Below are 26,742 nucleotides of genomic sequence, written 5' to 3'. Positions count from 1 at the left end.
TATACAGTGGTGTGAAAAACTATTTGCCCCCTTCCTGATTTCTTATTCTTTTGCATGTTTGTCACACAAAATGTTTCTGATCATCAAACACATTTAACCATTAGTCAAATATAACACACGTAAACACACAATGCAGTTTTTAAATGATGGTTTTTATCATTTAGGGAGAAAAAAAATCCAAACCTACATGGCCCTGTGAGAAAAAGTAATTGCCCCCTTGTTAAAAAATAACCTAACTGTGGTGTATCACACCTGAGTTCAATTTCCGTAGCCACCCCCAGGCCTGATTACTGCCACACCTGTTTCAATCAAGAAATCACTTAAATAGGAGCTGCCTGACACAGAGAAGTAGACCAAAAGCACCTCAAAAGCTAGACATCATGCCAAGATCCAAAGAAATTCAGGAACAAATGAGAACAGAAGTAATTGAGATCTATCAGTCTGGTAAAGGTTATAAAGCCATTTCTAAAGCTTTGGGACTCCAGCGAACCACAGTGAGAGCCATCATCCACAAATGGCAAAAACATGGAACAGTGGTGAACCTTCCCAGGTGTGGCCGGCCAACCAAAATTACCCCAAGAGCAGAGGCGACTCATCCGAGAGGTCACAAAAGACCCCAGGACAACGTCTAAAGAACTGCAGGCCTCACTTGCCTCAATTAAGATCAGTGTTCACGACTCCACCATAAGAAAGAGACTGGACAAAAACAGCCTGCATGGCAGATTTCCAAGATGCAAACCACTGTTAAGCTAAAAGAACATTAGGGCTCGTCTCAATTTTGCTAAGAAACATCTCAATGATTGCCAAGACTTTTGGGAAAATACCTTGTGGACTGATGAGACAAAAGTTGAACTTTTGGAAGGCAAATGTCCGTTACATCTGGCGTAAAAGGAACACAGCATTTCAGAAAAGAACATCATACCAACAGTAAAATATGGTGGTGGTAGTGTGATGGTCTGGGGTTGTTTTGCTGCTTCAGGACCTGGAAGGCTTGCTGTGATAGATGGAACCATGAATTCTACTGTCTACCAAAAAATCCTGAAGGAGAATGTCCGGCCATCTGTTCGTCAACTCAAGCTGAAGCAATCTTGGGTGCTGCAACAGGACAATGACCCAAAACACACCAGCAAATCCACCTCTGAATGGCTGAAGAAAAACAAAATGAAGATTTTGGAGTGGCCTAGTCCTGACCTGAATCCAATTGAGATGCTATGGCATGACCTTAAAAAGGCGGTTCATGCTAGAAAACCCTCAAATAAAGCTGAATTACAACAATTCTGCAAAGATGAGTGGGCCAAAATTCCTCCAGAGCGCTGTAAAAGACTCATTGCAAGTTATCGCAAATGCTTGATTGCAGTTATTGCTGCTAAGGGTGGCCCAACCAGTTATTAGGTTCAGGGGGCAATTACTTTTTCACACAGGGCCATGTAGGTTTGGATTTTTTTCTCCCTAAATAATAAAACCATCATTTAAAAACTGCATTTTGTGTTTACTTGTGTTATATTTGACTAATGGTTAAATGTGTTTGATGATCAGAAACATTTTGTGTGACAAACATACAAAAGAATAAGAAATCAGGAAGGGGGCAAATAGTTTTTCAAACCACTGTAAATGTCTATGCCTCAGAGTTCCTACGTGATGCAGTAAAACAAAAACTATATTTGTGCATACTCAGTAAGGTACCTTTCACAATCAGCAAAAACTTTTCAGAAAGCAAAAAAAAAAAAAAATGTTGTGCAGTGTTATAATATACTTAACTTTGAGACATTCTCGAACTCCATTTAGTTAATTTCTTTTTTTGTAATATCTTTCCAGAAATAATTTGGGATGTCTTTTAGGAAGACTATCTGAAATGTGTTTGTAGTTCATACATTCATACAACTTTTGGTCCATTTAGGAGCCTTAATGACCTGATGATAATAGCACCACACACCTTTTAAACCAATGTATCAGTAATATTTAATTAAAACAGCAGAAAACATTTAAATCTGCAGAAAAAGATTCACATTTATTTAAAAAATATATTTCTTTATAGTCTGTAATAATGTAAAAATGCAGAGATCAATAATGCTTCTTACCGTAATGTTACAAGAATATTTGTTTTATTAAGGACTAATACCACATACTATGATTCTTCTTTATCATTAGTGGTGTCTACTAAGAGCAGTAGTGGATCCCTTTTAGGGCAAACCTCTAAAATCTGTCTCTGTGTAAGTGAAGGGTTTGTGAGGCTGAAATTAACCAAGGACTCTTCCTTTGCTTCTGCTGCACAGCTCTCAGAAATGCAATGTGTAGAATCCTCAGAGATAGACACTATACTATTTAACTTCTCACCAAGTTCTTCAACCAATTTTCTGTTAAGGGATTCTGATATAATTTTGTCTTTGTCTTCATCAGACAAGATTTGTCTTGAAGGAGCTATTTGGTCCATTGATTGACTTGTATGAGAAGTAGTACTCACTGCAAATGATGTTGCATTTTCCTGTGACCTGCCTGATAATTTGTCCAAAGACTCTTCCTCATTTTTCTTTGAACTGCAGGCTAATTTGACTGAATTTTCTTTTTCTGGATGAAATCTTTCTGTCTCTCTTGAAGACTTACTGCTAAACCCAATAGTGTCCTTGCAACATATTAGATTCTGTTGTTTTTCAGTTTTGCTTGCATCTGGCAAAGTCGCACTTTCTTCCTCCTCTAGGACCAATAGTGCTGCTTTTTCCAGTTCCTTCAGTTCTAATTCTAAGTGTTCTTTTCTGATGTTCCTGTTACGTAGGAGATCAGTAAGGTTCATTATATTCTTTGACCTGATGAGAGAAATACGATGGTTAAGACGTAAAGTATAAAAGATAAAACAGCAACAGTACAAGCTTTTTGTCAATGATAGGTTAAAAAAAAAACCAAAAAAAAAAAAAACACACAATTTGGAGAAACAGAATATATGAGTACTTGAACATTTCACACCCAAAGAAAATATGCATCCATATGAAAAGAATCAAGTCACTTTAAAAATGACCAAGAATACAGGAGCAGATACACTCTCTGAAGGGATCAATGGGAACAACTAAGACAACTCTGGAGAGTTGCATGCATGGTTTTACAACACCTTGGGATTCTTAAAATAGCAGCCCTCCTGTGCTGAAGAAAGGGCAAAAATGACAAAAAAGTGTGTTATGAAAAACATACTACACCAGCTTAAAATGTTATGCTGTATAAAAACCGCTCAAAAAATTAAAAGAACACTTTGAAAACACATTAGATCTCAATGGGAAAAAAAATCATGCTGGATATCTATATTGACATAGACTGGGTAATGTGTTAGGAATGAAAGGATGCCAGAGGGCTGAATTCAAAGACACCTCGAAAATCAAAGTGAAAAAATGATGTGGCAGGATAGTCCATTTCGCCAAAATTTCACTGCAGCAACTCAAAAATTGTACTCAGTAGTTTGTATGGCCCCCACATGCTTGTATGCATGTCTGACAATGTCTTATGCTCCTAATGCAATAATAGATAGTGTCCTGGGGGATCTCCTCCTAGATCTGGACCAGGGCATCACTGAGCTCCTGGACAGTATGAGGTGCAACCTGTCGGTGTTGGATGGACTGAAACATAATGTTCTACAGGTGTTCTATTGGATTTAGGTCAGGCAAGCGTGGGGGCCTGTCAATGGTATCAATTTCTTCCTCCCCCAAGAACAGCCTGCATACTCTCGCCAAATGAGGCCAGGCATTGTCGTGCACCAGGAGGAACTCAGAGGCCACTGCACTAGCATAAGTCTGACAATGGGTCAAAGGATTTCATCCCAATACCTACTGGCAGTCAAGGTGTCGTTGTCTAGCCTGTAGAGGTCTGTGCGTCGCCCCATGGATATGCCGTCCCAGACCATCACTGACCCACCACCAAACCGGTCATGCTGAACGATGTTACAGTGCAGCATAACGTTCTCCACGGCTTCTCCAGATCCTTTCACGTCTGTCACATGTGCTCAGGGTGAACCTGCTCTCATCTGTGAAAAGCATAGGGTGCCAGTGGTGGATCTGCCAATTTTGGTATTCTTTGGCAAATGCCAATCGAGCTCCACAGTGCCAGGCAGTGAGCACAGGGCCCACTAGAGGACGTCAGGCCATCAGGCAACCTTCATGAAGTCTGTTTCTGATTGTTTGGTCAGAGACACTCACACCAGTGGCCTGCTGGGGGTCATTTTGTAGGGCTAAGGCAGTGCTCATCCTGTTCCTCCTTGCCCAAAGGAGCAGATATCCATCTTGCTGATGGGTTAAGGACCTTCTACAGCCCTGTCCAGCTCTCCTAGAGTAACTGCCTGTCTTTTGGAATCTCCTCCATGCCCTTCAGACTGTGCTGGGAGACACAGTGATCTTCTGGCAATGGTACATATTGATGTGCTGTAATGGCCGACCCCTTACCCAGACCGGTAACTACACAACCAAGACCAGTGGCCTGGCTAAACTGAGGAATCTAAAGACAATACCCAGCTGTTCCCCCTTACAAGCAGTCTTTTCCCTCAATCGACAAACAGGCAGTGCAAGTCAGTGTGTAAAATTAAGTGCAGATATATTGAAATGCGAAAACTAATATAGACTATTTAAAGGACTGATGGGAACCCAGATGGCGAGCCAGAGTTGGGAGGGAGTGTGACAGAGCTTGCTGGGAAGTGTGGAGGAGAATTTAGTGATGTACTGTGTGTATTTATTGTTGTTGAATCTGGTGGAGGTGCTTTGGGGAAAACACAGAGAAAAGAAGAAATTAAATTACTTCTTGGTGATTTTAATCTGTGTCCAGTGTGTTTGTCTGTTGGGAAAAGGTGAGCAACAGTGACAAGAAGTGTCCACTCACTTACAATATATCTTATTTATAACCAGCACACAAATATATATAATCAAAATAAAGCAAAGCCCTCCCTTGCCCCTAAACAATAAATGAATAAACACAGAACATAGATCAAAAACAAACTGCAATTGAAATGGATGAAATAAACTGAGTCCAAAGTTATTAAAGTCCTGAATTAAGTAAAATTCTAGTTGATATGATAGTTTTGCTCCTTCCAGACATAATTCAAAAATGGTCTCACCGTGTGAGTCCTCAAAAATGGTTGAACTAAATCCAAACCCTGGATTTGCACAATGAACATAAATGATGATTTGTAAAATGAATGCGAAAATGGCTCCTTTCTCCTCTCAATCTCCTCTTGTTTAAATAAAAATATCCCGGATGCAATTGTTGTGGTAACAGAAAATACCAGTACTGTATAGGAGTCTACACCTCCAACCATCATCCTTCCCCATTTGTTTCCCGGGGACAACATTTACATAAACACACAATGGAGTAAACGGGACGATGTAAAAAAGACATGACTCAGCACAAAAAAACACATTAAATACCTACAATTATGTAGCCCAGCTACAGTAAATCCTAGAGAAGTTGGACTACCTGTGTAATCTCTGTAGGGTCCAGGTATCACCTCATGTACCAGTAGTGACATTCACCGCAGCCAAATGCAAAATGAGTGAAAAAACAGATGAGGGGAGAAAAATGTCAGTGGCCTCCACCTGTTAAACTATTCTTGTTTTGGGTGTCATCTCATTGTTGCCCCTCTAGTGCACCTGTTGTTAATTTCATTAACACCAAAGCAGCTGAAACTGATTAACAACCCCCTCTGCTACTTAACTGACCAGAACAACATCCCAGAAGTTTCATTGACTTGATGCTATACTCTGATTATAAAGTGCTCCTTTAATTTTTTGAGCAGTATATTATACAAATTCAGGGAGAGCATGATTGGAAAGCTTTGTAGTAGATGTGCCCCACATCTTCAGGTGACACGCCAGGTGCATGACAACCAAGATATATTGAGTTACCCAGTTAAGTCAGAAAGCTGATTTCCTGAAAATCTCCATTTACATGAACAAGTCCACTAAAGGAGTTCTCCTTTGGGAAAACACTCCAACATCATTAAACTATGCAAAAAAAAAAAAAAAGTTAAATGTCATTTTTGGAATCCAAAAACAAGCATAAAGCCTGTGATAATTTTCTAGTGTTTCATAAATACCTTAATCCTTCAAGGGTAGTAAAGTAAATAATATAACAGCACTGATAATTAAAAGAGCCATATACAGATCATGAGAGTCCATTATGTCACTAGGTGCTGGCACTACAATAATATCAATCCTCTTTTTGCATCCTCAACCTGAGCCACCATTGATTTGCGGTGAATACTGACCATTTCATCACCCAATCACACTATTTCAAGATATCAATAGCAAACAGCTGTACTAAAACAAAACAGATGATTAATTTATGGGTTTCTGTTATTGGACAGCATGCAGCACACTCTTTGCTGCTTGGCTGTATGACTGAGCCATGCAAATTACTGGCATACTCGTATGTATGACTCTTGCCTTATACCCAGCGCTGCTGGAATAATGATGCAAGTATTTTTACTTCAGTAAAATAATTATTGTGTTAGGTTACTGTTTCCGATAGGGGTTGCTAGCTCTCTAGTTAATAATAATAATACATTTTATTTATATAGCGTCTTTCCCATGCTCAAGGCACTTACAGAATATAAGAAAGAACGGCAGGGTATACAGTATACACTCACCTAAAGGATTATTAGGAACACCTGCTCAATTTCTCATTAATGCAATTATCTAATCAACCAATCACATGGCAGTTGCTTCAACGTATTTAGGTTTGTGGTCCTGGCCAAGACAATCTCCTGAACTCCAAACTGAATGTCAGAATGGGAAAGAAAGGTGATTTAAGCAATTTTGACCGTGGCATGGTTGCTGGTGCCAGACGGGCCGGTCTGAGTATTTCACAATCTGCTCAGTTACTGGGATTTTCACGCACAACCATTTCTAGGGTTTACAAAGAATGGTGTGAAAACGGAAAAAAGTCCAGTATGTGGCAGTCCTGGGGGCGAAAATGCCTTGTTGATGCTAGAGGTCAGAGGAGAATGGGCCAACTGATTCAAGCTGATAGAAGAGCAACTTTGACTGAAATAACCACTCATTACAACCAAGGTATGCAGCAAAGCATTTGTGAAGCCACAACACGCACAACCTTGAGGCGGATGGGCTACAACAGCAGAAGACCCCACCAGGTACCACTCATCTCCACTACAAATAGGAAAAAGAGGCTACAATTTGCACGAGCTCGCCAAAATTGGACAGCTGAAGACTGGAAAAATGTTTCCTGGTCTGATGAGTCTCGATTTCTGTTGAGGCATTCAAATGGTAGAGTCAGAATTTGGCGTAAACAGAATGAGAACATGGATCCATCATGCCTTGTTACCACTGTGCAGGCTGGTGGTGGTGTAATGGTGTGGGGGATGTTTTCTTGGCACACTTTAGGCCCCTTAGTGCCAATTGGGCATCGTTTAAATGCCACGGGCTACCTGAGCATTGTTTCTGACCATGTCCATCCCTTTATGACCACCATGTACCCCATCCTCTAATGGTTACTTCCAGCAGGATAATGCACCATGTCACAAAGCTTGAATCATTTCAAATTGGTTTCTTGAACATGACAATGAGTTCACTGTACTAAAATGTCCCCCACAGTCACCAGATCTCAACCCAATAGAGCATCTTTGGGATGTGGTGGAACAGGAGCTTCATGCCCTGGATGTGCATCCCACAAATCTCCTTCAACTGCAAGATGCTATCCTATCAATATGGGCCAACATTCCTAAAGAATGCTTTCAGCACCTTGTTGAATCAATGCCACGTAGAATTAAGGCAGTTTTGAAGGCGAAAGGGGGTCAAACACCGTATTAGTATGGTGTTCCTAATAATCCTTTAGGTGAGTGTATAGCATAGTACAAACCAAATAAATAAATAAAGAAGATTAAGACAGTAAATTCAGAGAAAGCCTAACAGACAACAGAATTAATGGTCTAGCACACACATACAGGTTACATGAGCATCTTGACAGAGAGGTAAACTGAGAGAAGAGGAATGAAGTCAAGTAGAGCTGAAAGCCTTCCTAAACAGATGAGTTTTGAGTTGTTTTTTAAAAGAATTCATGGATTCAGCTGACCTGATTAATTTCGGTAGGTCATTCCAGAGTCTGGGCGCTATACAGCTGTAGGCCCTGTCACCCATGGAGTGTAGATTAGTGTGGGGCACAACAAGATTGCCAGAATCTGAGGACCTTAGTGAACGGGCAGGCACATAGTGATGGAGAAGGTCACTGATGTAGTTTGGAGCAAGGCTATTTAAGGCTTTGTAGGTTATTAGTAGGATTTTATATTCGATTGCGTAAGACACAGGAAGCCAGTGAAGACGGAGCAGGATGGGTGTGATGTGCTCGCTGCTGCTGGTTCGAGTAAGGACTCTTGCAACTGAGTTTTGAATAAGCTGGAGCTGTGATATAAGATTAGAAGGGGCACCTGCCAGTAGGGAGTTACAATAATCTAAGCAGGATGTGATAAAAGCATGGACAAGTTTCTCAGCATTAGAAAAGTAGAGGAAAGAGCGAACACGGGATATGTTACGGAGGTGAAAGTAAGAAAGTTTCTTAATGTGATTTTATGTGGGAGGAGCAAGAAAGGGAGGAATCAAAAATGACACCAAAATTCTTTGCAGTAGAGGCAGGTCTGACGAGATCACCACCAAGATGGACTGGGAAGGAGCTCATTTTATTAAGTTGCATTTTAGTCCCAATTTGCAGGAGTTCAGTTTTGTTCCAATTTAATTTTAAAGAGTTCTGCTCCATCCAGGTTTTAATTTCACTAAGGCAGGTTATGAGCTGAGTAGGCTCTGATGAAGTTCCACTTTTAACACTGAAGTAGAGTTGAGTATCATCTGCATAAAAATGATAGCCCAGTCCATAGCTACGAATAATATGGCCAAGGGGAAGCATATAAATACAGAAGAGAAGAGGGCCGAGGACAGAGCCCTGAGGAACTCCTTGTGTGACTGGGTCCGAGCTGGATCTGCTGTTGCCAAGACTAACAAACTCTTGCCTATCAGTCAGATAGGACTTGAACCACTGGAGGGCAGTGCCAGAGATACCCAGCATGTTCTCCATTCTGGACAGTAGAATGTCATGTCTGACAGTGTCAAATGCTGCACTGAGGTCTAACAGAATTAATATGCTGGAATAGTTGGAATAAGTTCTTTAGTAATTGAAGCATTTTAAGTAATCGAAAACTATATAGATATGATATTAAAAAACGATATCCCTCCCATAGTGATATGGCTGTGAATATCACATAAGAGAAAATAACTTAGCTTTCTTTACTGACGATTTACGAGGCATTATAGACGGGAAGCCTATAGTAAGACAATACCAAGGTGGGATCTTGATCTATACAGTTTCAGGACGGATGACAATATCACCCATCCATCTGTTGGCTTCAAAGTGTATGGCTGCTGTCCAAGTCTTTTTATATTGTCTTCTCCACGTGCAGGCCCTTACTAAAGTAAATAGTCCATTTCCAAACAAGGAAAGAAGATTTTGTGCCGACTGTTAATAGATGACAAAATAGTATACACCTGTCTTTAGGCTGACTATACATTCCTCCATCTGTCTTTGTCTATCTTGTCCTATGCTTGGCCCAGCACTTCTAAATGCTGAGAGCCCTTGTGTGCTAACTTTGGCCTGGTCTGTACATGTGAATGGATTTATAAAATAACTAGCAAAATACCCGCGCTTCGCAGCGGAGAAGTAGTGTGTTAAAGAAGTTATGAAAAAGAAAAGGAAACATTTTAAAAATAACGTAACATGATTGTCAACGTAATTGTTTTGTCACTGTTATGAGTGTTGCTGTCATCAAGGATTTGATTATCATTATTTCTTTCAATCAGGTTCACATTTGGAGGACATGTTGTGTTCAAGTTACATTTTGTGTTTGTCAACCGTTGTAAAGATAACAGGTTTCATTCATCAAAGTGTTCACTACCCAAATTGCTACTAGTGAATCTAAGATGTTTAACATGCATTCCTGGTATTAAGTTGTGGATTTGCCTGTGAATATTTAGCGGCAGCATGTCTATGAACTTGTGGAATTGCCTAGGAGTATTTAGCAGTAGCATCTCTATTAACTTGTGGGTTTTTCTGCAAGTATGTAGTGACAGTGTCTCTATGAACTTGTGGATTTGCCTGCGAGTATTTAGCGACAGCGTGTCTATTAACTTGTGGATTTTTCTGCGAGTATTTGGCGGCAGCGTCACAAAGTTGTTTCCGTCTAGCTGCATCAGAAAATGTACCACAACAACTGACACGCTTCCTTTTTACTGTTTTCTCACAGCTTGGATTGCTGCTGTCATAATTGGTTTGAGTTTCATGGTTTGCTTCAATTACGTTAGTATTTGCAGGACTTTTTTTGAAGTGACATTCGGCATCTGTCAAGCATTGTAAGCATACAACCGGTTACATCGATAACTTCGCATCCAGTTTTTGAGAGTTGAAACATTCATAAACATCAAAGTGTCCACTACTTAAATCATCACCTGTCAATCTAAGATGGATGTTTAAGAGGCATTGGCGGTTCTCCAAAGGTGTAAAACATTTGGCCATTTCGGTACACTTGAAAGCGACAAAGCATAGGTGAACGGCTTAAGCATTTCACTATTAATTATAGTGCTCCTGTGTAGTATAATTATCTCCTGTACTGTCATCAGTCCACACCTTGAACCTGTCCCAGTCATTCAATACATAAGACACAACGTTCCTCCGGATATCAAGATTGAGCCTGATATTGCCGTGCAATATGTAACACAGAGAATGTAAAAGGCAGGTGGCATCTCTGGGTATGGAAACCACTCGGTAAGTGACAGTTATTTGATCGATGGTGATCACCTCGATAGACATGTTAATGGGGTACGGTTGGAACGGTAAAAGAAATGGGTACCTGAACAATGTAAACTAAGTCTAAAATACCTACAAACGAACAATAAAACAGCGGAGAAGCCGTGGATTAAATAAAAAGGCTGCAGTTATCAGCACAATAAAACAGCGGAGAAGCCGTGGATTAAATAAAAAGGCTGCAGTTATCAGCACAATAAAACAGCGGAGAAGCCGTGGATTAAATAAAAAGGCTGCAGTTATCAGCACAATAAAACAGCGGAGAAGCCGTGGATTAAATAAAAAGGCTGCAGTTATCAGCAAGGAGACATGAATACTGTGGCGAAGCAAGGAAGGGAATGAAGAGACAGGAACGACGGACGGTCTTATATGGTCAGGCAGCCAACTACATGGGAGGCGCGGGGATGGGGGACGCAACTCTGCCTCACACAGCGACCGAGCTGCAGGCTATGTACGTATATATGTATGTAAGTAGGATTCAGTTATGACTGTTACGCATGGAATGTCGAAATGAAACCTGCTTAACTTTTGTAAGTAACCTGTAAGGAATTAGCCTGCCAAATTTCAGCCTTCTACCTACATGGGAAGTTGGAGAATTAATGATGAGTGTGTCAGTGAGGGCTTTGCCTTTTATTAGTATAGATTTTTGTACAGAGCACAGTGACATTAAACTAGTATTCTTATTACAGTTACTTATTATTTTAAAAAAGTAATTGGACTATGCAACACAAGTTACTGTTAACCATTACCCTGAACACTGGTCCTGAGATTGTGCTGCTAATCTTAGCACTGTACATTCAGCTCATCAATATAAATTGATTTCTGAAATATTAATTCAGATTATTTCAACCAGGAGAAGGAATAATGTGAATGCCTCAGTATTTGCCTCAGGAAATTTATGTTATGGACACTTCTACCTGTGGCTACTGAAAACCTGTACAAAGCTAACACAATGAAAAAGTGCAAAGCTGACAGATGGCAACGGTCTTGTTCAGACTACAAAACACTTAACTATGATCCAGTTAAGGGTTTACAAGGCCAAATAACCAGGTTGTGTGCAAAGAAAACTATCTGCGTTAGCCTTGTTTCTCTAGCTGGCATAATGGTTTTCATGGCATTTTAGGAAACAGGTTTCTCTGCATGGCTAGGTTATTAACACTAAAATTACCAGAGCCTATGAAAAAACTCGTAAATCCGTCCCACCATAAATCGCTTCTTAAAATCGTTCACAGCTCTCCACCAGCGTCTTTTGTCATCTAAATGTGCTGATAAAAATCAGGCTGCAAGCAGCTGGCTATTCCATCCCTCCACCGACTTAGAATGTGCACAAACTTCTCCCAGCTCATGCCTTGATTGATTTTCTGAGAGTGAAGTGGAGTTTTAGAGTAGAAATAATAGATTGTTGTTTGAAACACACACATTTCATGTCTGTTCCGTTTCTACAGTAATCTGTGTAAACACATTGTTAAAACAGAAAGGTTTTTTATATTCTACTAGTAGATGACAAAATGTAGGCATAAACTATATAATGTATGAAGCCTGAAGTATCAAAGAAATACTTTCACAAAAGCTAAAAAATCTAACACAACAATTGCGCTTTTATTCAAAAATATAACTGCAGAAACAAAAAGCTGCCTTAACATACGACATTGACACCCGTTTATTATGACTGCCTCTGTGGCGCAATAGAATCAGCTGCTGACTGGGAATCAAAAGGTCGCGAGTACGATCCTGCACCACTCTGTTTTGAGAAGTAAACTGCTCTTAGTCTTACTATTTTAGAATAAAAACATACATTTGATTTCAGTCTGTAACAGCCGGTGTAATTTATGATACTTGTAAAGGTTAGCTTTGTATTTTTTATTTTTTAGTCAGTTTTATTATCTCAGCCGCGTTCACGAGCCCAAACACACCCCACCCCCGCATCTGACACTGCTGTTTTCACATAGACGTGCTATAACAGAGGTAAACTCAGCTCCCTTCTGCATCGGAGCAAGAATGCACATACCATCGCTTACATACTAAAGTGTCAGCAGGCACTTTTCGTGGCATTACACACATTTTTGAGCATGCCCTCTGCACACTACTTGTGACTTTAGGCTTTAGGAAGTAAGTAAATAAATAAAGGTAAATCGTGTCATAAAATGATTTCTTTAAAACGTCGAATGTTATTTATTTGGCATGGACATGCTCAAAAAATACATGTGTAATGCCACAAAAAGTGCATGCAGACATGTCCGTAAATTTGCGGGGGAGCTGGTTTCGAACTCACAACCTCTGGATTGTAAGTCAGCAGCTGTAACCACAGGACCATGGAAGCTATCGTGTAGTACTTGCACCTTTTGTGAAAGTGTTTATTTGATATTTGGCCATCAGCCTTCACACATTATGCAGCTCATGTCTACATTTTGTTATTTATTACTAAAACATGAAAAACTTTTCTGTTTTAACAGCGTGTTTACATAGATTGTTGTAGACACAAAACACATATCAAATTATTTCCTCTTACAATTCTGTGTAGCTGACTACCAGATAATCAATCAAAGCAGGAACTAGGAGAACATCTTGTCCGTTCTGAGGCGGTTGGGGGGATGTTATAGCAGGTTGCTTGCTGCTTGGGTTTATCGACTCATTTAGAAGACAAAAGATGCTGATGGAGAGATGCAAAGGGATTTAAGGTGGGCCGGAATTACAAATTTTTTCATTGGCTCTGGTAATTCTAGTGTTAAACCTCCATCTGTATCCCCATGCTTTTGTTAAAGACCTAATTTTAAAGTAACAGCTGACATGCACCCTAATACTAACTTCATAACTTTAAACAATTTTATCTTGTCAACTTTTTTATTAAATGAAAATACCAAAACACAATCAGTAAAGCACAGTTATGTCAACACTGACATTATGGTCTAATAAAATCCTATCACCTTGAACACTTGACCCACTTTCTCTACCTTATTCAGGGAGCTAAATGACAAGATTTTGTTGTTTCTCACATATCTTAAGATAATACAAAACAGTTAGCAGAAACCTAGTGTGCTTATTCAATAACAGCATTAACTATTTCTAGCCACATTTAAATGCAATCTTACAATGATCCACACCCTCAAGGTCTTCAGAGCTTTAAAACAGCTGCATTAGCCTCTGTGCCAGTAAAATACTCATAGGGTAGCAAGTTACAAACTTTATAGTTTGTATTAATTAGCTGCCGAATCTGCAGACAAAACATCTTGAAACTTAAATTTAAGTTATAAAATTACAAATATGTTTAATATTCTAGAAATTAGTAGATTCATTAAATAATGAGGGAGCGTCATTTAAATTTGGTGACTTTGGTTATACAGCACTTTCATTTCATTATATTGCCTTTCTGGGATAAGCAGCTTTTAGCATAGCATTTGTGGCACATTGCACTTAAGTTTTGTTCTTTCCCTTTCAAAATAATGTAAGAATTTTGGTTTGTACCTTTCTTGTATCTTACGTATCTTGTACAGATTTTCTACAGATGACACTAAAGGCATGACAAAGCTGAGAGATTTACACAACAGAAAACAAAATGTGCTTCACTTGCAAGCATATCTATAAATATTATCAGTGACATTTAAAAAAATAAGCTGTATTTAGTAATTTTTTAAATATGTCAAATTTACTGCTCTGTACTCTGAGAGGCATTGGTTATATGTCCTCTACCCTACCTGAATTGCCCATTTTATGCTAAGACAGACATTATTATTATTATTATTATTATTATTATTCGGGTGAAAGACTAATTTTTACAAAGATTTTTACTGACTTATTATACAACAGACAACTTGTTTTTTTAAAACTTACTTTGCTTTCTGAATCCATATGCAGTAATCAGAGATATACAGATCATTTAGGATATAAGCAGGATCACTTTCTCTAAAAACTCTGTGTATATCTAGTAAGCACTTCAGTATGGTGGCTTTTCCTGAGGAAAAAAATAAATAAACAAAATCAGTGAGTTTACTAAGACTTGCTTAACAATAAATGAAAATACTGAAAAAAAAATTAATGCCACTGACTCACTAAGCAAGGCTACAATGAAGGCTACAATTGAAAGTTGCTGGGAAAGTCACATAACGTGACATAGCCTTAACTAAGTGCTTTTCTGAATAAAAAAATATTTGTAATTTTTAAAAAACTTTTCCAGAAGCTAATATTATTATATTGTATAGTTCAATGGAGCTCCTTACTCTTGAACATGTTACATACAATTGCCCATGAGTAAAACATTCCTGCTTTTCCTAATAGTACTATATTATTAATATTGGATGTTTATTGTTTTCAGTAGTTTACATTGTTCACTCAAGCATTTGCTTTTGTGTTTTTTAATAGTTGTATGTTCATGCTAAAGTTTGTTTTTTTTGTAATTTTTTAAAAATTGTATTAATATGGCTTTACCCCTAAAGATATAGCTAGACAATAAAGTTATAAAGTATGATTTACTTCAAATTAAATTTGAAATACCAATAATATTTACACACTGCACATTTACATGGCCCATTAAGATTTTTAATTTTTGGGTTGTTTTGTCCCAGTAAATGTACTGTAGTGACCCTCTTCGTGTGTAAAGTAAAGAATGCATGTGAGTGGGTTAAGTATACAACAAATGGGGGATATTTTTATGAAGGAGAGAGACTCGAAGTAAAGATTGTACAGAAAAGAACATGCAAAAAGAAATAAAATATTGTGTACTACGTTCAGTGTCAACCTTTCTCTCTCGTTTCTGGTCGTGGGGGACCCCTTAACTGAGCTTCACTAGCGTTTAAACTGACCAAGGGATGATGTTACTCCTAGTTTGCCATGGACCTGAGGATGCCATTTCGTTATTAACTTCTTCCTCCCTCCCTTTTTGGTTCTAGCAAAGCAACACATACGCTCACAGCCACAGTGTTTGGCACCTGAACTCAAACTTTCTAACAAATTTGATAACTGTGTCTTACTTGGGCTTCACCAAAGTTTCCTCTTTCCCATTATAGCTCAGTTTCTATGCCACACATGTTGCTGTCTTTTTCCTGTCCTGGAAATCTCCCCTTCTTCATTTGTCTGTCCACTCTATTGGTGAGTGCTGCTCTTTGTGCACCCACTCATCCCTTCTGCCGACAGCCTTTATTTGCATAAACTGGAAAGCCCCTAACAGCTGAGTGGCACAGTTTCTCTCCCAGTCTCTGTATTGTGCTATCAGTGTACGTGGAGTGTTAGAGTAACCTACTTGTTACAGTATTATCATCAATAAATAAAAATACACGGGTCAATAACATAATTTTCAATAACATCAATAAATTTCATTTAAATCGGTCAAAGCATTTTTAAGATTTGGGGATATTTAGTTTTTCTGTTGTAGGGGTAATTTTTACTCCAAAATATTGATATATCAAAATGTCTTTTCTTTACAGATATCTACTACCCTAGATGTATAAGCTTTCCAAATTTCAGCTTTTTAACTAAATGGGAAATAATGTTTTTGTTGATGAGCGAGTCAGACAACTTTCCACTTTATTTATATTTCATACAGTTGTGCCCATAAGTTTACATAATCTGGCAGAATGTGTAAGATGTGTACCATGCTTTAAAGAAAAGATGACTGATCAGGCAAAACATATTTTATTTACTTTTAATGAAATCCAAATTAAAACTATAAAGCATCACAGAATAGCACAACTATTAAACAAAACATAGTAATAAGGAATATAATGAGATGGTCCTTGTTCAAAAGTTTTTTCTTAATACTGTGTACTGCCACCTTTAGCATCAATGATGGCATGCAGTCTTTCATGACAGTTGTGGATGAGGCCCTTGATTATCTCAGGTTTGTAGAGCTACCCATCCTTCTTGGCAAAAAGCCTCCAGGTCCTGTAAATTCATGGGTTGTATTGCAAGAACTGGAAATTTAAGATCTCCCCAAAGTGGCTAAGTGATACCGAGGTCAGGAGACTGTCGTGGTTACTCCAGTACCTTCACTTTTTCTGCTGTAGCCACAGAAGGGTCGGCTTGGCTTTGTGTTTAGAGTCAGTGTCATGCTGGAAGATCTAAGTACGTCCCATTCGTAGCTTCTGGATTCATGAATGCAAACTATACTCCAATATTTTCTGGTAACAAGCTGCATTCACTTAGCCAGCAATTGTCACTAAATTACCTGTACTGCTGTAGCTTAACACACCCCCATAACCTCAAAAAGGAGGAATGGTGTATTTTTCTTCATGGGCCTTGTTGCCCATATCGTTTATTTTGTGACCATAAAGTTCAATTTTTTTTCATCACTCCAAAGGACTTTGTTCCAGAAGTTTTGAGGCTTGTCTAGATGCTGTTTGACATATTGTAAGCAAGTTGTTTTGTGCCATTAGCACAGTAAAAGCTTTTTTCTTGCAGCTCAACCGTGCAGACTATTTTTGTTCAAATACTTCCTTATTGTGCATCCTGAAACAGCAACATCACTTGTTTGCAGCGAAGCCTGTATTTCAGCTGAAGTGACAGGTTTTTCTTGGCATTGCGTCAAATGATGCTGACAGTTGTGGCTGAAATCTTAGTTGGTCTACATGACCGTGGCTTGGTAACAACAGAACCTCTAACTTTCCACTTTTTTATCAGAGTTTGAACACTACTAATAAGCAATTTCAGATCTCTGGATATCTTTTTTTATATACTTTTCCTGATTTACACAATTCAGCAACCTTCTCTTACGGTCCTTTGACAGTTCTTTTGCTTTCCATGTGGCTCAGTATCTAGCAAAGTCAGTGAAGCTCTGCATGAATACACAGACACTAATTACTATCAAAGAAATTACAGGTGTGGACACTTTTCCTTAATTACCCTTAATTTGAACCGGTTTGTGTCAACTTGCATGTATATTATCAGCTCCAACATTCAAGGGTATGTAAACTTTTGATCCATTCCATTTGGGTATTTACAGTTATTATGATTTAACAATACATTTAACTGAAATTAGTTTATTTCTGTGGGCTTTATTAGACGACTAATGATTATTACTAGCACTACTAATACTAGTTACAATAATAACAAGTAAATATTATTAGATATTTAACAATTGATTACATAAATATTTTGCATTTGCGGGTCAGTTGGGTAAATCGATTTGCTCAGAGTCAAACAGTATATCAAAGGCAAGAAATAACCACCTGCCATCAAAGATTAATTCAGTTGTTGTTATGCCTTTAATCCTGTATTGTGCAATGTTAAGTGGTTGCTTTGACTTATATTATTGGGTACCTTTAAAAGAACTTTGTCATGGATACTTTGTAACTAAGCTACATAAAACAAAAACGTAATTTTTATTGTCTCTGACTGAATTGTACCTTTAATATTCCATCTATCCATCCATCCATCATCCAACCCTCTATATCCTAACTACAGGGTCACGGGGGTCTGCTGGAGCCAATCCCAGCCAACACAGGGTGCAAAGTAGGAAACAAACTCCGGGCAGGGCACCAGCCCACCGCAGGTCATGCACACACACACTAGGGACAATTTAGAATCACCAATGCACCTAACCAGTACTATTCCTCTAAAATTAAACCATATTGGTGATGAATATTCTCACCCTCAACAAATAAAATTTAAAATTAAATCAGTTACATCTTACCAAGTTGAAATATTAAACCCAAGTCCTCTATAGCTTTGAGAACAAGACTGAAATGTCTATAAAGAGGATAACACATGACTCTCCTTCCAAATGACACAAAGACTTCTTGAATAGAACTGTATGTCTGAAAAGCAAGACATTAAAAACTGTTATTTAAATATGTCTAATATGCATTCAATACCATATTATAACACAGCACTGTAGGAAGAAAGCACAACCTTTTAAGGAACTATAAAGTAAAACACGGATAAATGAACTGATAAACCACATAGTACATTAAGGCATACGTCTTACAACATTAAGAATGATCATAAAGTAACTTAGGAATAAAACTATTTATCAGTTTATTACAAATCAACTACTGTGGTGGTATCACCTTGTAAAATAAAAGTTGAAAACCTTCATATTCTCCCTTTTATGCAATAATATTTTTGTCATAACAATTCTAGTTGATCTGTGTTTAAGTATTAGAGACATTCTCAACATTTTGAAGTGGAGGATGCAATTATCTATCTGCTTCACAAGGCTTATTCACATCTGGACAAAGCTTGGCAGCACTAAGAGGATTATATTTTTAATTTCTCCAGTGCCTTCAATGCCATCCAGCAATTCCACTTATGGGGTAAGCACAGACATATGCAGGTGGATGAGCTTATGGCATTCTGGACAATGAACTATCTGTCAAGAAGACCGCAGTTTGTGAGACTCAAGAACTGTGTCTCTGATATGGTTGTAAGCAAAACTGGAGCACCACATGGAACAGTCCTGTCTTCTTTTTACTCACCCTGTACACCTTGGACTATAAGTATAACACTAGGCCATGTCACTTGCAGAAATTCTCTGATGATTCTCAGCTATTGGAATGTATAGATAAGGGGGATGAAACAAAATATAGGAGTCAGGTGGAGAACATTGCATCTTGTCTGCAACTCAACATCAGAAAAACCAAAGAACTGGTTATTGACATTCACGTTACCAACTAGCCTCTACACTCAGTCAATATTCAGGGAGTGTACGTAGAAGTGGTGCACTGCTACAAGTATTTGGGGTCCACATTAATGTCAGGTTGGACTGGTCTCAGAACACAGAGGAACTATATAAGAAAGGGCAGAGCAAGCTCTTTTTCCTTAGAAGACTATATTCCTTTAATGTGGGAAGTGACATACTTCACATTTTCTGTGATGGCCAGTGCAATTTTTGACGCTATGGTGTGCTGGGCTGGTAACAACACTTCAAGAGAGGCCCATCACAAGCTTAGCACTAGCCAAAGAGAGAGTTAAATGAAAACTGACTTCCATTATAATATATGCTTTACATTCTCTCTCTGACACACTTACTTTGAGCCAACAAATTATTCAGTAGAAATGTGTCAAGAAACGTTAATGGGGCTCTTTTACACCAACAGCAGCTTGTCTACATAATTCCTCTCCGTGACTGTGTCTGCAAAGTCAGATGTTTTCTTTCTTTTTAATTTTATTCATTGTTCAGACAAAAGTACTGTATGTGTATACATTTATTTATTTATTTATTTATTTATCCACCTATTTATGCATTTATTTATTTAAAAAGTTTCTGTAAAAAGCCCAATTTACCCCTGGGAACAAATTAAGTTCTTTCTATCTATTTACATAATCTAACATTCTGTTAGAATCCTTTATTGCTTTGGAATGCTATCTGGAAGTTGACAGTGACAAGTTTACTACGACTCCTCAATCCTCCTCATAAGGGGTACTTTCAGTTTTCAGACCTCCCATTGTTTATTCAAATCTAGCATTTTTACTTCCTACATGTAATACTTTACATTAACCAATATTAAATTTCATCTGTCACAAATCTGCACAAGCCCGAATCTGTAATGATTCAACAGATTCTAGATTGTCTACCTTGGCACTATCTGAAAAATTAATGAGCTTATTATTTGTATTCCTAACCAAAAGAGCTGTGGCCTTGGCACTGGCCTCTGAGAGACACAACTCTTAACATCACCCAAATTTGATAAGATTTCCTTCCTGTGAATGAGCCAATTTTTAATCTACACACTATACCCTGAACTCTCACTTCTTTAAGTTTGATGCCCAGCCTCTAAAATGGGACCTTTGATGCTCATCTTCTAAAAATGGGACACTTAAATATCATGAGTTCCATTTTTTTGTTCCAGATCATTTAAAAAAAAAAAAGACTAGTAGGAATGTAAGGCAGATGGCAAGCTTTAATAACTGTTGCCAATTTTTAATTTATCTGAGTAAGTGGTGGATGCTGTTCAGTTCCCGTTGCTGAAAAATGATTGATATGAAAACTGACATGTGAAATTTTTTTGTGGTTCCTGACAATGTTCCAAAGGGAAAATTCTAAATTGCTAAATCTTACCTAATAAAAGAAACCAATTAGCATACAATGTGAAAAAATAATAAAATGTGGGGAAATCTTGCTACCAGTGTTAACAATAGAATCCCTGTAGCCTACGAAAAAACTCATAAACCTGGGCCAAATTAAATTCCTTTGCACCGCTCTTCATCAGCATCTCTTGTTTTGTTTTGCACATGTGTCGATCAGTAGAAGCAGCGAGTAGCCTTCTAAACCACCACCCCCAAAGGCTGATGGAGCTCAACTCTGGGGAAAAAAGTTCTCCCAGCTCAAGGCTCTTTATCTGCATGTGAGGTGCCTGGAGTTGTATACGGTAAATAATATAGGGTGGTCCAGATCTAATTATACAATTTTCATTACGCTATAACTTAAGTTTATTACATAGAAAATCACCTGAAAAATCCCGGACCATCGAGAAGTGTACGAACTGACGACATGAAGAATGGTGTTTGCGCCGAACTGGAATCGTCCCCACATAAATCAAAGTCATCCAGACGATCTGCATAATGAGATCTGGACCACCCTGTATATTGTTATTTGGAATACATACATTTCATGTGTGTTCCATGTCCACAAAGATCTGTGTAAGTGTAGGATGACACAAAATGCGAGTCAAGAAATGATGAACATATACCTAAAGCAGAAACTTTTTGCATGTTATACTAATTTTGACATGAAGTGTTTAATACTTTTCTAGAAGAGGCATCGCATTTCACACTATCGTGGTATTGTTATGAATTATGAATTGCACTTTTTTAATAGATTATATTGTCATATTTTGATAATGTCTGTTCTGATAATGTTTGCAAAAATTTAGATGAATACTGTAATGAGAAAATCAAGTGTAGGTTAACATTATTTTTAGTAAATTCGTGTACAAATTTACATAGTCCACACATACCAGTAGCAGCGTTTGACATAACCAGACCCGCATTGGGTTGGTCAGCCCTAGGCCCCGCACACCCCTAAGGCCACCTCTGTTTACCTTATACTCCAGACACATCACAGGCAGATAAACACAATTGAGCTGGGAGAACTTCAGCTTTTTTTTTTGTGTGTGTGTGGCTTGGTGGATGATGGGTTAGCAGGCTGCTTGCTGCGTGCGCTGATCAACACATTTGCAAAACAAAAGACGCTGATGAGGAGGTGCGAAGGAATTTAAGGTGGCCGGAGATTGAGTTTTTTTGTAGGCTTCAAGGATTCTAGTGTTAACATGGGTGGAATAAATATGGTGTCCTCCATAACATTTGGGACAAAGACACATTTTTTCCTCGACTTATCCCTCTGCCCCACAGTTTAAAATTGCAAATCAAACAATTCATGTGTGATTAAAGTGCACATTACAGACTTTAAGTGTATTTGCATACATTTTGGTCACATCACATACAGGGGACAGGAAATGGGATAACGCTGTAGTGCTACCATCATTGACATCAAGATGAACAATACAGCCGTCTCTCCTAGTCTTGTTAAGATACTTTGTGTACTTTGTGCATATGTAGTTAAAGCCACTAACCAACCTGAAATTTGGGGATTTGGAATTCAGGAAGAAACAAGAGTGTAGACAGAAACTTCACTTTGACATTAGACGAATGTGTCAACTCTATAACATATAGAGACCAGCACAGAAATAAACCCATACTCATGCAAGACAGTAACTCTAATCACTGAATCATAAAGTATCACAATTATAATATGGAAATCGAAAAATATTTTATTATTAACATATTAAGCAGAATTAATATTTTTTTTAAGAAAAACTAGGGGGCTTAGCCCCCTGCTCGCTTCGCTCACCAACCCCTGTGTTTCGTTAATCAGATATGTAGTTTAAAATTTTTTTTTCTTTGGAATTGTTTCAATTTCATTATTTGCACTTTTACTTTAAAGCTTCGTTAAAAACAATATCTTTTGGAGACACATTGTGACAATGCAACATATAACTGCTCGTGAGTGAATATTGTTTTTGTTTCTCTAATAAATAATACGACTTTTTCTAATGTTTGTCCCTGTGATTTATTGATTGTCATAGCAAAAGCTATTCTCACAGTAAACTGTAAACATTATAATACGAATGGCATATCACAAACTCCTTTAGTGTGTAATGTTATTCGCGTAATATATACATTACCTTTCTTTTTTACCTGTTAAAATTTGCATCACTTCTCCATGATCATAAATATACACCTGACCAAATTGTGTATTCTTTGAAATTCAACTTATTGTTGCTTTAACTGTTGCGGGACCACAGATTCTCATAGCGTATGGTCTATTATTGTGTAAATCCATGTTTTGTGCATAAGAATGATGCAAATGCGAAAAGACTCTACTCTTTGCCTTTTATTTCTGACCTTGATTTGTCCTGCTGTTTTCAATGTTGTCTTTTCAATTATACCTGGCTCTGATGAAAGCGATCTTTTCTATCTTTTCTTTGATACTGTAGCGACTGACATGATAAAGTGTCACAAAAGTTTTACTTGAACAATCGCTGACTTTGTAACCCCAAATACAACTTTCTAGCACCCTCTCCAATCCCTCATCCCCAGTGTCTCCCCTTACCACGTCAATCAATATCCCGCTATCAGTCTTCTGTGCTGTACTCTGCCCTCCCTCAATCGGACCGAACAGTCACTTAAAAACCAAAAAGGCTGCAACCTGGCTGGGACGCTGCAATACTTTCAAATTTTACTGGTTTCATAATCTCTTATTTGCCTTTTTTTCTCTCCAACACCTTTGGGTGTCTATTCTCCGTATTGTCCCTATGCGCTTTATATGTGTTGAGAGCACAGGATTCGTGTGCAATACGTACTTTTACACAACTGATTGTTTTTTGATGGATGTGCTCTTATATGATATCTGTTGTAAGTAGGGCGTGTCTTGCAAGAATCTCATGTTCCACGTTCCTGCGAGACGGCCCTGGGACAGTCTCTTGGCACCAAGTCTCATGTTTACGGTCCACGCGAGATGCTCCGTGGCAAGTCTCTTTTGTCTCGCAGGTCTTTTAAACGTCTTTTGAGAACTTCCGAGAAAATCACGTATCGTCACCTTGCTTTTGCATTCCAGGATTCCTTTTTATAATAAAGAGACAGAATTAAAAAGACCATCTGGTCAGTTTATAGTTTTGCATACTCACTAGAGTACGTACTAGAGATACACACATTTTGGTGCGAGTTTAAAATAGTCATTTTTTGATTAAATGATAAACACACAGGCCTAAGTTGCCACTTAAAATTTTGGAATGATACTCTTAATACCACAAAAATTGAGGGTGTATATAAAAAAGCAATTTTGTTATGATACTATTATAGTTATGAGTATATTCTGTGATTCAAAATTTAAATGGCTGAAAATACACTATGTTTCTTACCTCTAGCCAGCTGAGTGTTCCGCTTAACTTTCGTATATTCCATGATGATTCAACCTGAAGTACAAAATGAAAAAAATAAGTTAATTCAGGGGTTCTATCAATAATGACGCTTAAAAGTTATGGCGTAAATCTAACACCCAGACCACAATCTCTTTGAACATCTCCTATCTGTCAAGGAATTATAAATCAGAGTACACCAAAACAAGCAGATATAAAAACAGCTTCTTTTCATAGTTTAAGTTCACAAATTCAGATGTACTTTCTCAGTCTGTGCCTATCAATCCCCACACCACCTCCCCAATATCTTGAACTAGTCTTATATATACCTAATGCTTAATTATGTATTTATTACAGTATTTCCTTCTTTTGTTTTATATGTATCATAGATATGTACGTATCAATTGTGTGTATGTCTGTGATGTAACTATACTTGGAGTTGTCCCAAAAATAAATAAATAAATAAATAAAAGTCAGATTCCTTGTATGCAAACATACATGGGCAATAAATGTAATTCTGTTTTTGATATAACATATTCCAAACAGAAACTTGCCAGTTATAAAAACGGGCCATGTAACCATTGCATGCTCTCATGTCAGTCAAGGCATTCTAATAATTTGATCTGCTACTGCAGATATTGCTGTGTGTTCCAAACTGCCACCATAAACGTGAGACAGAATCAATACAATACTGCCCAGATTTTGTGCAGGTTAGTGAAGTTTCTGAACATTTTCAGTGAGCCATGGTGAATCTAACTCCACAGGATTTGCTCATCACTACTGGGCACATTTTATACCAATTAGAAGCAAAATACTGGTCCTCCTCTCAAGGCTCTCAGTTTTTTTTACCAGAACCCAGTTAAAATGGTTGTATGCATGACTGTTAAAAGCTTAAGGCATGCCAAGAAAGTGTCCAATTTTAAAAAACCGACCTGATAGCCCTTGTACTCAAATATTTCGTTGTCTCGGTTTGTCTTACGCCACTTGCAATACAATATACAACTTCTAGCAGAAGGGGATGTCAAACTTTACAACAGCAATTGCTAACTGATGAATAGCAGTCACTGAATGTGCCACAACTGCCCCCAACTTGCCAAGACTATGTAAATGATGACTGCAAAATACTGGAAAAATCATGTAGTTTGATGGGAGCTTAACCAGCATGCTTACAAAAGTTTGCTAAGCGATATTGATAGGCAGAAAAATGTGTTTCACACAGATTTTAAACACAAGCATTCCCAAATGCTACTATCTCAGCTATAGAACTCATTCTTTACAGATGACTGTACAGATAAATATAGCAACACCTGTATCACTACATTAGATGATAACACTGTGGTAAAACGAAACTGCTAATAAGATTAATCTGAAAATACTCAGGGAAAACATTTCAATCTGGTTCTGAAACTCACCTAGACAAAAGAACAAACTGCTGACTCTAGGAGGCAAAGAGGGCACCATATTGCAACCAGTAGCAATAACATGACAGCACAGATTGTTAGTTATTTTTAAATGATTTGAGTTGGAACTACAAAAGTGTTAATCTGAAAATGGGCACAAAACCACCTTCACTTGTTAATTATTAATTTTCTCATATAATCTGCAACAGGTTATGCAAACATTTACAGCTGCGCTAGAAAATCTATTCAATCTATAAGTAACACCATGTCTCATGGTAGGATAACCAAATGAAACAAAAAGTCAATTGTCAGATCTACTTAAAAAAATAATAAGCAAATTGACATTTACTGAAGAGGTTTATTCTAGATGCTGCCTATGATTCCAGACACCTCAGGCCCCAGCTTTTATCATTTCTTTAATCTAACAGACAGCGCCATAACATCAAAACCAGACATTTTGGACATAGTAAAAAGGGCTATGTTGTGGATGCTAGAGTTAATTTAAATGGCAGAATGCATCTTGCTTATTGTTTTAATTTTTACTTTGAGTTATAAAGATGAAAAAGAAATAACACTTATTGTTTACATATAGTAATGATGCTAGACTTGCTACTGTTACAGAAAAGAAGATAGTATAAAGGTGTTTAAAGTATACAGCCACTTTCTGAACCTGCTCTCATGAGGTAATGAGGAGTCAGAGAGTGTCCAAGAAAGAAAAGATGTAAGGAATGAAACTAATGAAGCAAGCCTAGGTCACAGGGCACCTCCTGTGCAGTGCCAACAACATACATGCACTAACAAAATATGTGGATAATGGGTTTGAGGATTAGTACAGTTAAAGTATCAAGAGTATTATAAAGAAAACCACAATTTGGACAACCTATGTACAGAATGCAGATTTTAAGGCTTACACAGTTGTATGTGTTTACAACTAAAACACTGCATTTTTTTTTTGTACTTAATGTACTTAATTTTGGCATACAAGCATGCATGCCATTTCTTTCATCCCCATCGCTCATAAAGTTTTAGATATTTTTATATAGTACAAATATATAGCACGAGTACAAATGTTGAAGTAAAAGTTCTTAGCATAGAAAAGCAAAATAAATAAAAAATTACTCCAATAAAGGCAAACTATTCACTCAAAACATTATATATAGGGGTGTATT

General features: G+C 37.8%; 1 protein-coding gene across 3 annotated transcripts in view; it reads right to left on the bottom strand.

Moving 5' to 3' along the window:
- Nucleotides 1-1,563: 1,563 nt before the first annotated feature.
- shq1 (SHQ1, H/ACA ribonucleoprotein assembly factor) overlaps nt 1,564-26,742 on the bottom strand; it is a 215,566-nt gene continuing 190,387 nt past the window's right edge. For all 3 annotated transcript variants that reach the window (XM_039771568.1, XM_039771567.1, XM_039771566.1), the window contains 4 exons: nt 24,177-24,230; nt 18,449-18,572; nt 14,656-14,776; nt 1,564-2,801 (listed from right to left, as the gene is read on the bottom strand). In XM_039771568.1, the coding sequence (XP_039627502.1) occupies nt 2,126-2,801; nt 14,656-14,776; nt 18,449-18,572; nt 24,177-24,230 (975 nt within the window). In that variant the 3' untranslated portion in view covers nt 1,564-2,125. The remainder of the gene's footprint in view (nt 2,802-14,655; nt 14,777-18,448; nt 18,573-24,176; nt 24,231-26,742) is intronic.

This window comes from Polypterus senegalus, chromosome 12 (genome assembly GCF_016835505.1).
Source record: "Polypterus senegalus isolate Bchr_013 chromosome 12, ASM1683550v1, whole genome shotgun sequence".
NCBI lineage: Eukaryota > Metazoa > Chordata > Cladistia > Polypteriformes > Polypteridae > Polypterus > Polypterus senegalus.
This window is presented reverse-complemented; position numbering and strand designations above follow the sequence as displayed.